This window comes from Eumetopias jubatus, unplaced genomic scaffold, assembly GCF_037043125.1.
Source record: "Eumetopias jubatus isolate StellerSeaLion01/CBP00866 unplaced genomic scaffold, mEumJub1_p1.0 scaffold_5, whole genome shotgun sequence".
In the NCBI taxonomy this organism is placed as follows: Eukaryota; Metazoa; Chordata; class Mammalia; order Carnivora; family Otariidae; genus Eumetopias; species Eumetopias jubatus.
In genome coordinates this window covers 94,777,659-94,791,417 of record NW_028274811.1, presented here as the reverse complement: position 1 = coordinate 94,791,417, position 13,759 = coordinate 94,777,659, and the positions used below count along the sequence as shown (strand labels likewise).

The 13,759-nt window shown below is 45.1% G+C and overlaps 1 protein-coding gene across 1 annotated transcript in view; it reads left to right on the top strand.

Annotated features, from left to right (window-relative positions):
* DOCK2 (dedicator of cytokinesis 2) overlaps positions 1-13,759 on the top strand; it is a 407,203-nt gene that overhangs the window by 366,540 nt on the left and 26,904 nt on the right. Inside the window, exons 36-40 of the mRNA XM_028102762.2 lie at positions 1,876-1,916; positions 5,152-5,242; positions 6,048-6,167; positions 9,978-10,067; positions 11,787-11,891. Coding sequence (XP_027958563.2) covers positions 1,876-1,916; positions 5,152-5,242; positions 6,048-6,167; positions 9,978-10,067; positions 11,787-11,891 — 447 coding nt within the window. The remainder of the gene's footprint in view (positions 1-1,875; positions 1,917-5,151; positions 5,243-6,047; positions 6,168-9,977; positions 10,068-11,786; positions 11,892-13,759) is intronic.

The following is a 13,759-nucleotide window of genomic DNA, read 5'->3' as shown; positions in this document are numbered from 1 at the left end:
TGTGCTTTTGATAGGGAAGTAGTGCTAACGGCTTCGCAAACCAGACAAAAGTGGGATCAAATCCCTGCTCTGCCACATGCTAGCTTAGCTCTGTGTCTTGAGGCCAATAACTTCACCATTCCATGCTCAGTTTCCTCATTGATGAAATGGAAATGAGTGTTTTCTTCAGTACTTAACACATCATATGGAAAGAAAGTGGCACTAGAAAGTGGTTAAGAGTAGGAGCTTTGGAGTTACATAGCTCCTGGGTTCTAATTAATAGAATAGACAAGTCAAGGAAGTTTTCTGAAGGTTTAGTTGGCTTATCTGTGCTATAGAGAAAATAATAGTACCTATTTCTTAGGTTATGCAGTCCAGGGGCATGGTTAAATGCTTACTACATATTAGTTTCCTTCTCTTATGGAATGGAGAAATCTAATAACCAGAATTTACAGCAAATTAGTATGGGCCAGGCTAATCAGAGCTGCTAATCTCAAGTGCAGGCTCTTAACCCCTACACCACATGACCTGCCAAGGGCCAACTCCTGCAAAGTCTCCCTTCATATGTCCTGCCATACGGTCATAAGACAGGTAATAGCAGCCCCAGCATTTCACACCATCGCATCAGCCCACCATAAAGTAGTTTAAATGAATGACGCTGGCCGCAAGACCATGTGGTCTACCCATCACACCAGTGCCCCCTGCCATGCTCAATGCTCCAGCAACATAAACCTTGTCCTATAGTTCCTTTGTGTGGCCCCTGTTTACCCTAAGTGGACTCCCCTCTTAACAGCCTAGATATTGCCATTGATTTTCTGAAATGCTAAGGGGAGTTTAAAAATCCTGATTACAGCAGAAAGGAATTCACTGCTAATAACCCCACCAGGTCCCAATTTATGTAAAGAGCAGGAAGAGGGGTTTTCCAGGAGTTTAGCACTTTCTCTCTATGGAGAGACAGAAGTTCGTTGAAGAAAATGACCTTCAACCGTCAGACTCTGACCAGGGAGAGAGTTTGGGACAGGCAGATACACAAGCCATTAGACCCTGCTAGCTTTTGGTGTGGCATAAACATGGCATCAGGAAGGAGGACAGGGAGAGGGTGTCAGGGGGGCTGAGGTCTCGTGTGGCTTTGCCACCCACTAACTGTGTACCCTGGGACACATCACCTCACACTCTCTGAGCCTCTGGTGCACGTGGGTACATGGGGTTAAACCAGGGTCTTCTCAATGTATGGCTCATGGGTCAGACCATGACTTCGTGGCCCGGAACTCGTAAGGACTCATTTACAAATGCATGAGATTAGGATCTCTGGTGGTGGAGCCCAGGACCACTACTAGTATAAATGACCCCTGAGCTTGAGTTGGGCTTCCTAGGTATTGCCAAGTTTAAGTGTTTTTGCCTGTGGAGTCTCATCGTAACTCCTCATACTGCTGTACCAATAGGGGTTATGATCCATTATTCTCCTTGGGATCTATTACTATTCCTATTACTCTGATTACTGCTATTACCCTGAGTCCAACCAGCTCCATCTCAGTAGTAGGTCTGAGCTTGTCAGCATCAAGCTGGGCTGCCTTTTGTTGTAGACTCCATCAAAGTGGACTGCTTCAATCTTGACAGCCCCTCCCAGTGCAGCAAATAGCTCAACTTCGCCCCTAGTATATGATGGTTGAGGTACCCCCTCTGTCCCTTTACAGTCTAAGGATCAGGGAAGTGACTTTCAAGGCAGAATCTCTTAAGAAGGGTGTTTGATACATTCAGGAAAATAAATTTTGTGCTCCCATCTCAGGGTCCCCAGATAGTAAACAGCAGTCTTCCTCACATCTCCTTCACTCTACCCTCTACCCCTGCTGCTCTGCAAAGAAAAACACTCATCACTGTTTTTCCTCCACTACCTAGAATTTCTACAAAGATAACAATCGGGAAGAGATGTACATAAGGTAAGATTTTTATTTTCTAAAACCCAGACCTGCTGTGTCATTCTCCTGCTCTGTATCCATCGATGGCTCCCCACTGCCTTCAGGATAAAATTTAAACTTATCTTCTTAACACTAGGTCCCTCTGTGTTCTGATTCCTATCAATCTTTCCAGATTCAATTCCTTTCATTTTCCTGTAAGCAGCCCCCCCATACTACTTGGACTTCTGTGGCCTGCCATACTGTTTTGCTGTGTCCACAGACCACACTTTCCTTAACCCACCTTGCGGACAGCTGGTGAATTGCATCTACGTTTGTTGAAGGTGGGCACATGAGGCCCAAGTCCAGGGTTTATGAAGCCTGTAGTTAGACCATTGGCCAGCCCAATTTCAAAGGGAGAAAAATACCAAGATGCATGATACCTGCTTCCTTGTAGGCATTTAAAAGATATTTATTTGACTATATCACGAAGCGGGGGGGGGGGGGGAGGGGGGGCGGTTGGAGGACATTAGCCTGGAGCAAAAAACTCCCTTGTCAATTTTTCTCAGAATCTCATATTTTTTTCTCCAAATTTTTTTTACTGTTATTTTTACTCATTACAAAAATAATGCATACTTATTACCAAAACAACAGCAACAAAAAAACTCATAAAATATAGACAAAAACAAAAGAAATGACATAAATTCCCATAATCCATACATATTCTCAGACCCTTTTATATTTATATATAGATAGAATTCTATGCCTGCATATTTTTTACAAAAATGAGATCATATTGCTCATAATTTATTCTTTGCTTGACAAGAATTCCATGTCAACAGATGAATTTCAACATCATTTTTAATGAAACTATAAAATTCTCTTTCCAGAATATACTGTAATTTATATAGCCAATCCTATATTGTTGAACATTTAGGTTGTTTCCAACTTTTTTCTATCATAAATAGCAAAACGACAAAATTCTTGGATGTATGTCTTATGTGTCCAAGATATATCTTGTGCGTATCCTCATGAGACAAGAGTCCACAAAGAGAAATTGACCAGAAGGTTAACAAACATTTTCAAGTCTTTTGACCCATTCTGTCAAAGGCCAGAGACTCCAAGTCTGAACTTACTCTGCTATTATTGCAGATATTTTTAGGTACCTAGTTTAGCATTATTCCAGGAATAAGAACTATCATTTGGATAAAAGATAATTCCATAGGCTGTCCTAAGCTGAGATAGTATTTATAACATCGCTAGACAGGACTTATTATAGTAGTGTAAAGCTTTGGAGTCCAAAGGGCCTGGGGTCTTCACCTTGTCTTCTCGGTGACCCTGGATAAGATCACTCAGTCTCTCTGGGCTGAGGTTTCCCCTTATAGAATGTTTCCATTCTACCTTCTGCTTTTAGGATTAAATGAGATGCTATAGGTAAAGTGTCTAGCACATGGATCCATCCCTCCAACCTCTTTTTTCTCCTTCCCATTTTAGAAACACAGATGGTGAGCCCCAGATCTCCATAAGCTCTGGAGATTTGAGTTCTGTTGTAATCTAGGAAAACCGCATTTGCCTAAACCAAACAATGTAACAGGATATAGTCTGGAAACCTGTTCTGTTTGGCAGGCATAGTATTTAAAAACATTTTTAAATTGGTTGCCAAAATTTTAAAATCTGGAGATTTTACATAAAAATAAAAATTTCCCTCTTCTAAAAAACTCAGAAGTTGTGGCAACACTGAGCCTTCCTCCTGTCCTGACAAAATTGGAGTACTCTGGTCATGACATTGTCCCCATTCCCCACTGAACTTCACTGTGCCTATCTCACTCAAGCTGCCCATCTGGCCTGTGTAGCTGTTGAGTTTGAAATCCCTGGTCAGGTCCATCAGGGTGTTTTCCTTTGGGCTCGATAGTAGATCACCAAATCCTTGAGTTGGCAAAGGAGAGGAGAGGGTGCCTTAGTTGATCAGGGAGCTGAAAGTTGTAGGAAATCTGTCCCTCTGGCTGCTCTCTTAAAGGTTTTTGGACCCAGCTATCTAGGGATTTAAGGGACCAAGGATGGGCAGGAGGATATAAGGTAGGGTTCAGCTATGTACATAGAAAACCTCTAAAGAAACCTATAGAAACCTCTAAAGATAGAACACATGCTCAACACTCCCTGCATGCAAACCACATGTAATTTCACTGATAACTCTGATTGATGAGAAGAAAGGTGAGGGACAAGAATGGAATGGAAATTGCTGATGTTGAAACCCAGTTCTACCTATTTCTTGCTCTGTCTACTTTAACATAAATCTCTGTTTTCTTATCTATAAAAGGATGATTGGAAGGATGAATATAACATATAAAGTACCCATTTGTTGGATGAATGAATGAGCAAATCTTTCTACCCGGGATGCTCATCCCTCATTCTTCCCCTTACTTTTAGATCCTAGCCTAACTGCCATGCAATGGAAATTTTCTAGAAGTCCCTCCTCACCCCACCTGGATGAATCCTGTTCTCATAGTACCACAGACCTCTCCTTCACAACATAGATCACAACTGTATTTTTACAATGTAGAGTCATCCCAGGGTTCAGTACTGGAACCTCACATTGCAAAGGGAGAGAAGGAAGGAATGTGGTTATGGTTGAATAGTATATTCTCCCTACTGACAACTCAAGGTCTCTACATGAATATCCAATCTTGAGGCCCTGATCCACTTCCTTTTCTTACCAGAAAATACACTTCTTTTATACCAAGAGAATACTGAAAACAGGGTAAGAGCTATCCTTTATAGTGCTATTGCTTGTTCATGCTCCTGGAATGGTACAATGTTCAGAGTACAGACTCTGGAGACAATGAGCCTTCCAATCATTAGCACAAGACTTCTGTGAGTTATTCATTTCCTCTTCCTTAATTTTCCTTACTTGTCATATTGCATTGGCCAGGCTCTTCAGTATCAAGTTGCATACTGCCTGGGATGATACTTAACTTCTCTAGGCCATAGTTTTCTCATTTGGAAGTGGGGATTCTCAACAAACCCATCTCCCAGGGTTGCCATGAGGATTAAATGATCTAAGGCTTTCAAAATACTTGGCATGGTACCTGTCACACACGAAGTATCCCACCAACTCTTAAGGGCTGCTGTCATCACCCACGTAGGGGGAGCTGATTATCAGAGATGGAGGACTCCTTTGTGATGCTAAGAGGTGCCAAGTTGTTCTGTCTGAGTCCCACCTGGCCCTACCTCCTGCCTCCTTATTACTGAACCTGGTAACCTAGCATATTTCCCTGCACAGATACCTGTACAAACTCCGTGATCTTCACTTGGACTGTGACAATTACACAGAGGCGGCCTACACACTCCTTCTCCACACCTGGCTTCTCAAGGTACTGCCTTTCTGGTGAAAGTGATCTGTGCTAGGATCTCTATGGGGCCCTCACAGCATATTAAAGAGTTAAGAAAGAAAGAGAGAAAGGAATAAAAGACAGAAAGAGAGGTAGAAGATGAGGGAGAAAGAGAAAGAAAGGAAGGGAAGAGATGGAAAGGAAAAGAAAGGGAAGGGAAGGGAAGGGAAGGGAAGGGAAAGGAAAGGAAAGGAAAAGGAAAGGAAAGGAAAGGAAAGGAAAGGAAAGGAAAGGAAAGGAAGAATTGTCCAATAAATTTTGTTTTGCTGTGTCCCCAAACTCTTGACCTGGCCAGTAACTTTTCTGCACTTCTTTGCCTGCTCACGTAAGGTTTCAATTGACTTTCACATTTAGCAACAACAATAACCCCCTGAGATATGTTTTACAGTTTTATATAACATCCAAATGTCAACTATAAATCATTAGCATGCCCAGTGAGCTGTTCTCCTTCTCTTGAAAACAGTATTGTAACTGGACGGCATCTAAAGGATTTCCTTTGGCTTTTGGAATAGCTGGGATCGTCTTATAGGGGTTCAGAGAAAATCCCTACAAACCATACACATGAGCCAAGAGAGAGTCAAATAAGCGCCATTTGGCAAAAATCAGGAGGCACTTCCCAAATGGATACTGCAGCCCAGCATCTCTCTGACTGCCCACTGACAGCCGGGGTGGTGGGCAAGCTGGCAGGGGTATTGGCAGGGCTTCCTCCTGCTTCTCCTTAGTGAGGAAGACACCTGCCTTTGGCTGCCTCTCAGGCCCGATGACTCCATGTGTCTTCTCTCCTCAGTGGTCAGATGAGCAGTGTGCCTCGCAAGTCATGCAGACAGGCCAGCAGCACCCCCAGACTCACCGACAGCTGAAGGAGACGCTCTATGAGATCATCATAGGCTACTTTGACAAAGGAAAGGTAATTTGTCCCTGTCCTTCCTCTCTCTGTGGGGACCTTAGCAATGGGGAAGGGTGGTTCCTTCCTATACTCTGCACCCCATCCATCTACAGGTCTGGGCAACTCTCCCTCCCAATTCTAAGTCTGATCGCTTGGCTCCACCTTCTCACCACCTCGATTCAAGGCCTCATCATTGTTTGCTTGGGTTCTCAGTGGGTTCAAAGCAATCTGCCTGCTTTCTCTATTGCCTCCAACAGATCTTCCTTCATACAGGAAATGGGGATCACAAAAAATACATTGGATCTCACCATTCTCTTGCTTACAACCATCTCCATGGCTTCCCCATTCCACTAGAATGATTACACAATCCTGCTTGTGACCTGTGAGGGCCCACCCGAGCTGTTCTCTGACTGCTTCTCTCATTTCATCCCTGCCAGCGCTCACATGTTGTATGCCAAGCTCCTTTTCACATCAGGGTCTTTGCACTTGCTTTTCCCACCTTAGAACATTTTTCCTCCATAGCTTTCCATGGCAGGCCCCTTCTCACAGCTCGGAACTTTGCTCAGACATCATGTCCTCAAAGACACCTTCCCTGACCAACCTAGACAAAACAGCATTTAGAATGCCATATACACAGAGAGTTGTCTTGTCTGCTGCTGAATGCCCAGGGGCTAGCACAGAGCCTGACATACAGGGCCAAATAAATATATGTTGAGTAAGTAAATCAGTTGCACAACTGAATAACACTGATCAACATTTAAAGATCATCATTGATCTTTAAACAGCAAGGATAAAATATCTGGTTGTGTTTGGTCAGGAGATTAGTCAGAACAACTGCTACCCATCTCCCAGTCTGCAGCAGAGCTTCAAGAAGCACCAACCCAAATGCAACTGTCATCCTGTAAGAGATGTGGCAACGTGGGCTAACTGCTCTGGCTCTGGAGCCAGCCTGGTTTCAAACCTTGCTCCTCTACTACCTACAGTTCTCTTGACCTCTTAGGGACTCCAATTCCCACCCAAGATAGTGATACTAATCGTATGTACTTCCTAGTGATGCTGTGAAAATTAGGTGAGAGAGTGCATGTGGAACACCTAGCAGAAGACCTGGTACATAGTCCTATCTTCTTAAATTTTAGCTCTCATCCTTCCCCTCCTCTGCCTTCAAGGCCCCAGTGAATGGGCCACTTCCTCCATGAAACCTTTCCTGAGTCCTCCAGCTTACTTAGAGCCCTGGCTCTCCTCTGAATTACAAGGTCTCTTACAACTTATCAGGACATAATTTAATGGACTTGATTTGGGTCTGTTCTGTCACGGCAGTTCATTGTATCTGTCTTAGCCTGATCTCCCCACCTTCCCTGGAAAGACAAAATGAGGTAATGTCTGTGGAAGAGCTTATAAATTCCCAGGAGCTGAGCAGTTCAAGAACGCTGTTTTTATAATTTACAATTATAAGCCTCTTGAGGGCAGAGAGTCTGCCATTGCTGGAACCTCCTGCCCTACTTGCATCAAGTCAGAGCTCACTATTTGTGTGCAGCTGATTCGGTCCATCACAGTGTGAAGGCCCCAAAAGGACATGCTGAGCTTTGTCCTCTGCAAAGTATCCAGTTCAACTCACCCTGTGCTGAGCAGAGAGGAAAAAGACATCATCCCTCATCTCTAGCTGCTTATCATCTAGTTGGCAAAACAGATGTGCCAATCATGATCTTTTTTTGCATATTACCCTTTGATGTTGTACAATAATGGAGGGTGAGGGAGGGAAAGGTAGTGCCAAGGTACTTTGGGAGCAGAGAGGAGAGAACAGATGGGTACAGCTCACTCTGATAGCCACTGCTGTGGAAGCTTCCAGAATGAAGCCCAAACTCTTTAGCATCCCTTTACCTTCCTTTCCCCATACCTCCCCTCATGGAGATTTATTGCTCCAGACCCACACAATGGCTTTCTACTCCGTAAGTCCACCTGTCAATACTTGGTGGACTCCTCTATAGCCCTCAAAACCCAACGTTCACATCTATTTATGTGTATGCTTTACCCACTAATGTTTCATGGAAGAAGAGACTGTTGTCCATACTTATGTCTGTTCCGTCACTGTATACCATATCATGCCTAGAAACCAGCAGGGGCACCAAAGTTAATGTACGAGATTCAGAAGTCCCAGTGACACTATGGGCAAACTCAGGAGGAAATCCTAAGGTATCTGACTCCCACCCACCCACCCCCCGGCCCCTTAGTGGTCTCTTAACACACGGAGAGAGCATTTCTGTCATATTATGGTGGGAAGTTGGCAAATACCTACACATGAGCCAAACAGGTCTCTGACCCAGCCCAGGGACTTTACCACCATCTTCTTGTCAGGCTGAAGAGAGGAAAAGCCCCAGCCCAGTTTGGCCTGTGGACTTGGTTCCTCCTGGTACATAAAGCATTTTTATGCTGCTCACTAGGTTGTCCATGGGTTTACAGCCATGGCTCCTCCACTCGGCACTTGCTTTTATTTATTTTTATGCTTGGATGCAAAGAGAGCATTTTTGCTACAAAGCACACACTATATTTTGGCAACCTCCCCTCTCTCCTTCCCACTTCCCCTAGCTTCTCCATTTAGATGCATTTTCCATTTTAAACTGAATATGAAATGGGATGGGTGTCCCTTGAGACTGCCAGATCTCCAGCCCACTCTGCATCTCCTCCGCCTCTCTGCAGAGGCTCCCGACCCCCTTCAGTCTAAGATGGAAGGATGATTGGATTCAGCCTAAGACAGAGCAGAGGAAAAGGAAAATCCCCTATATCCAGGGTTTGTTTTTTCAGAAAGTTTTTTTCAAGTGGAAAAGACCTATTTACAAAAAGTTCTTTTTTTAAAAAAAGATTTTATTTATTTATTTAACACAGAGAGAGAGAGAGAGAGAGAGAGAGAGAGGGAGGGAGAGCAAGCACAAGCAGGAGGAATGATAGGCATGGGGGAAGCAGGCTACCTTCTGAGCAAGGAGCCTGATGTGGGGCTCGATCCCAGGACCCTGGGATCATGACCTGAGCTAAAGGCAGCCATTTAATGGACTGAGCCACCCAGGCACCCCAAAAAGTTCTTTTTTTAAGAGAGGGTTGGGGGGCAGATGGAGAGGAAGAGAGAGAATTTTAACCAGGCATCATGGCCAGTGTGGAACTCAACATGGGTCTCAATCTCACGACCCTGAGATCATGACCTGAGCTGAAATCAGTAGTTAGACGCTTAACCAACGGAGCCATTCAGGTGCCCCTTACAAAAAGTTCTAATCACTCTTTTTATACCCTAGTACCAGCTCCATCTCCACCTCTCTGCAGCCTCCTCCCCACTCATACACTCCAAATAACCCCATTAAGAAGTGACAGGTATAAAATTTCAGTTATACAAGATGAATAAGTTCTAGAGACCTGCTGTACAACGTTAGATCTATAGTTGACAATCCTCAGGTCACACCCAGGTGTGCATTCTAGCCCAGCTTTTGGTTGGGCATGTGACCTGGGACAGTGTTTCTGCTGTCTGAACTTCCATTTCTCACCTGGGAAACGTGAATGTTACCAGTTACCTCCCAGAGCAGTTGTGAAGACATAGAGGGCATGCAAATAAAGCATTTAGCTTCATCTCTGGCTGCTCCATTATTTGTCACAAAACCAGAGTGAGGGGCAGAGGAAGGGTCATGCTCTCTGGGAAGTACCTGGCTCCCTGTGTGTGGGGCCGGGCCTGGGTCTGAGTGAGGCTTGCAGTGAAGTCCCAGAGGCAAGCTGCCTCAAGTCCCTTCCTCAGCAAGCGTTCTGCAAGCCTGGAGGTATCTCCTAACCTTTGTGTCCATGACCTTCCTATAGATGTGGGAAGAGGCTATCAGTCTGTGCAAGGAACTGGCAGAACAGTACGAGATGGAGATCTTCGATTATGAGCTCCTGAGCCAGAACTTGGTAAGGCTGGGTGCCTAGGGCCTCGGGCTCCCCAAAGAGGCTGGGGAGAGGAAGTGGGAGGCCAGGTGGGGTCAAGACAGCAGAAAAGGACTGGAAGTAGGGCCTGAGCTGAGGAAGGCTGCTGAAAGCCTTCCTTCCAGTTGGGAGTATTTCCAGAGGGAGGTATTCTGGGAAAACTCATCAGCAACAGTTTCCCGAATGGAGTGGTACGTACGCTGTTGCATACCCAATAAACACTGTGCTACATTTGCAGTAACATCCCCACAAATCACTAAGCCGATTAAATAAAAGCACAAATTTGTGCTTTCTGATTAACAGATAAATCACATTAAAACGCTCCCCATCTGGCCATTCCCCATTAGTTCCTCGGTGCTGGTGATTTGGTGGGGGTAAGTGGAAAGTGGGGGAAGCCAGCCTAACCTGCTCAGGCTGCAGATGCCAGGACTTGGAGAGGAGGTGGCCTCTGCAGGGAAAGCGCCGAACATTTTGGCTGCTCCTACCACTTGTACACCTCCCACATATTTCCTGGTCACCTCAGAGCCAGGCCCCGGTGCCCATCTTAGCCTATTTTGACAGGCCAGTCCAGCTGTGTCCAGGAAACTCTAAAATGAGAGTCAGAATATGGAGAGATGGTTTATTGCTTCTTCCGGGGGGGGGATGGGTATTGAGAACAATGTTCTTGTTAAAAACAACTGAGCTGTTAGCTGTTTGTACTGTGTGTAAGATATGATGCAAACACACATGTAGTCACACCAAGAGACACTGATATCTACCCCACACATACATCCACATAGACGTTTGCAGACATGGAGACACACACACCTTCTAAACATGTGCATTCATGTGCTTGCTCAAACACACACACACATACACACAGAGTGCACATTCATACACACAGGCACACACATACATCCCATACATATTTGTATACACAGGTACATACACACAATACACACTCGTTTGTACACATGCACACACACATATGCACACATGTATACACAACACACACACGGTGCACATGTACTCATACATGGTACACATGTATGCACACAGGGCACATGCACGCATGGTGCACGCGTGTGCACACGTGGCACACATGCACACACATGTGCGATACATGTGGTACACACGTACAGACGTGGTGCACATGTATGCACGCACATGGTACACATGTGTTTGTGTGTGCACACAGCACACATGTATGCACACATGCACACACAGGTACACTTGCGTGCGTGCACATATGCACACACAGTACAGATTCATGTCCCTGCTGTACGTGCACATCCATGCTCTGAGGCTTGTGCTGCACAGGCTTGTGTCCACACACATTTCTCTCTCATAAACACATGCCTCGTGTGCATGGAGGAGGGAGCAGCGTGGCGACAGGGGCTCTGGACAGCTGGCTGGATTCAGCTCCATACTTACTAGCTACACTATGAGACACCATTTCTTTCCCTGCAAGACAGAGGTACGAGACTTGTCACGAGGATGAGGCAAGTAAGTGATGAGCTTGTACAGGTGGAGTGACCAACATGGAACCTGGTATAGGGTAAATACAGCTACTGCTGTGATGATTACAGACACACCTGCGGATATGCAAACGTGTGCACTGGGCATCAGGGTATAATGATCGTGTCTCAAGTGGGGCCTCTCTGAGCTGAACGTGCCCTCGATACACATCTATGTTGTTATGAGCTGTGAGTTTTCTCCTTCCAGATCCAGCAGGCAAAATTCTATGAAAACATCATGAAAATCCTCAGGCCCAAGCCAGACTACTTTGCCGTCGGATACTACGGCCAGGGATTTCCCTCCTTTCTGCGGGTGAGTGTGCTGGTGACGGAGACCCAGGCCAGGGACCTAGGGCCTCTCAGCTGTCACTTTGTGCTTCAAGGATCCGCTTATACCCAGGCTCTGTGCTCTCCTCCTGAGTGCTGCCCTCCCCCCAGCACACGCCCAGTCCCCTCCATCATCACCACCCTCAGCCACCCCATGTTTCTCTAGATATGCAGCAACCAGAGCTGCCCTGCAAAGTGATAGCTCCCCATCCCTGAGTGAGGTCTTCAAGGAGAGCCAGAGGACCTCAGCTACCCAGCAGGCATTGCGGGGCACCAGTTCTCAGACACTTTGGGCTCAGGAATCTCTTTTCTCTCTGAAAAATTATTGAGGTCTTCCATGAACTTTTGTATTTATAAGTTCTGTCTACATCTACCATACTCAAAATTAAAATGAAGAAAATTTTGAAATATTTATCTTTGTATTTAAAAATAATAATTAACCTCTCGTGTGTTAGCATAACTTGTATCTTTATGAAGAATATTGTATGTTTTCCCATATTTTCCCATAAAAACATATGCCAACAGTGAGATTATTTCATATTTCTGCAGGTCTTTTTAATGTTTAGATTAAGAGAGGATAGCTAGGTTCTTATACCTGCTTCTGCATTCAGTCTGTCATGATAATACACATCATGCAGGCTCTGGAAAATTCTACTGTACATCTGAGAGAATGAGAGTAAGAAAGGCAAATACCAGCTGTCCATTATTTTGAAGAGTGTTCCCTGGTCTTATGAGGTCCTGAAAGTGTCCTAGAAACCCTCAGCGGTCTCTGGAGCATACTTTCTGAACCAGAGTTTTCGTGGAATATTCACTGATCATGTAGAGAGTTCGACTAGGTCAGCTATAGGCTTCCTTCCTATAGGACTCCTTCCAGTGAGGCTATGGTTCAGTTCTGAGGTCAGGGAGGTACAAAAGAAACTGCAAATCTGATCTCTAACCTTGCTTGATTTACAATGCACTCGAGGAGCTAAGTCTCTCGCGGTAACCAGTCAGTATGGAAGTCAGAGTGAGCTCATAGGAGTGAGCACCATAGCCTGCAGAAGAGGTAGATAGTAAGGCTTTCCTCAGTGGAACAGAGGGGGCTTCCCAAACCTGATTGTTCATCAGAACCCCCTGAGGAGCTTGTTAAAAATACATGTTTCTGGATCCTACTACCATAGATCCCATTTCAGCAGGTCTGGAGCAAGGCCTGGGGAGCTGAACTTCTAGAAGTCTCCGAGGCCCATCTGATAATCCCCCAGATTTGAAAACACTGATATGCAGAGGTGACAGTTGTGGATTTGGACTGAAGAACTTCCAGGCCATTAGACATGGCACAGATGGTACAGATACGTTCTAGAACAGGGTTTCTCAACCTCAGCTCTAGTGACATTTTAGACCAGGTTATTCTTCGTTATGGGGGCTGTCATCTGCATTGAAGGACATTTAGTAGCATCCTGGGCCTCTACCCACTGGGTTCCAGTAGCTTTCCCTCCCCCAAGCTGTGACAACCAAAAATATTTCCAGACATTGCCAGTATCCCTTAGGAGGCAAAATCACCCCCTGTTTGAAAACTACTGATTTAGAGGAGGCTAACATGGTCAGAGAAGGATAAAGAGTGTATTTCTATGGATCTAGAGCCAGGAGCCATGTGATGAAGGACCTGAATGCTGGGACTTTCCATCCTGCAGGCCCAGCCCACATGACCCATGAAAGGCAGGAGGGACGTGTTGTGGTCATGTAAACAGAAGAGCAGGTGTAACACATTGAAAGCCGAGTGAGGAGTAATTCTGAAAGCTGTACATAGGGCAGTCTGAAGAAGTTCTCAACATCTGTGATCCCCTCTCCTTTTAGAATCAATCTTTTTAAAGAAGT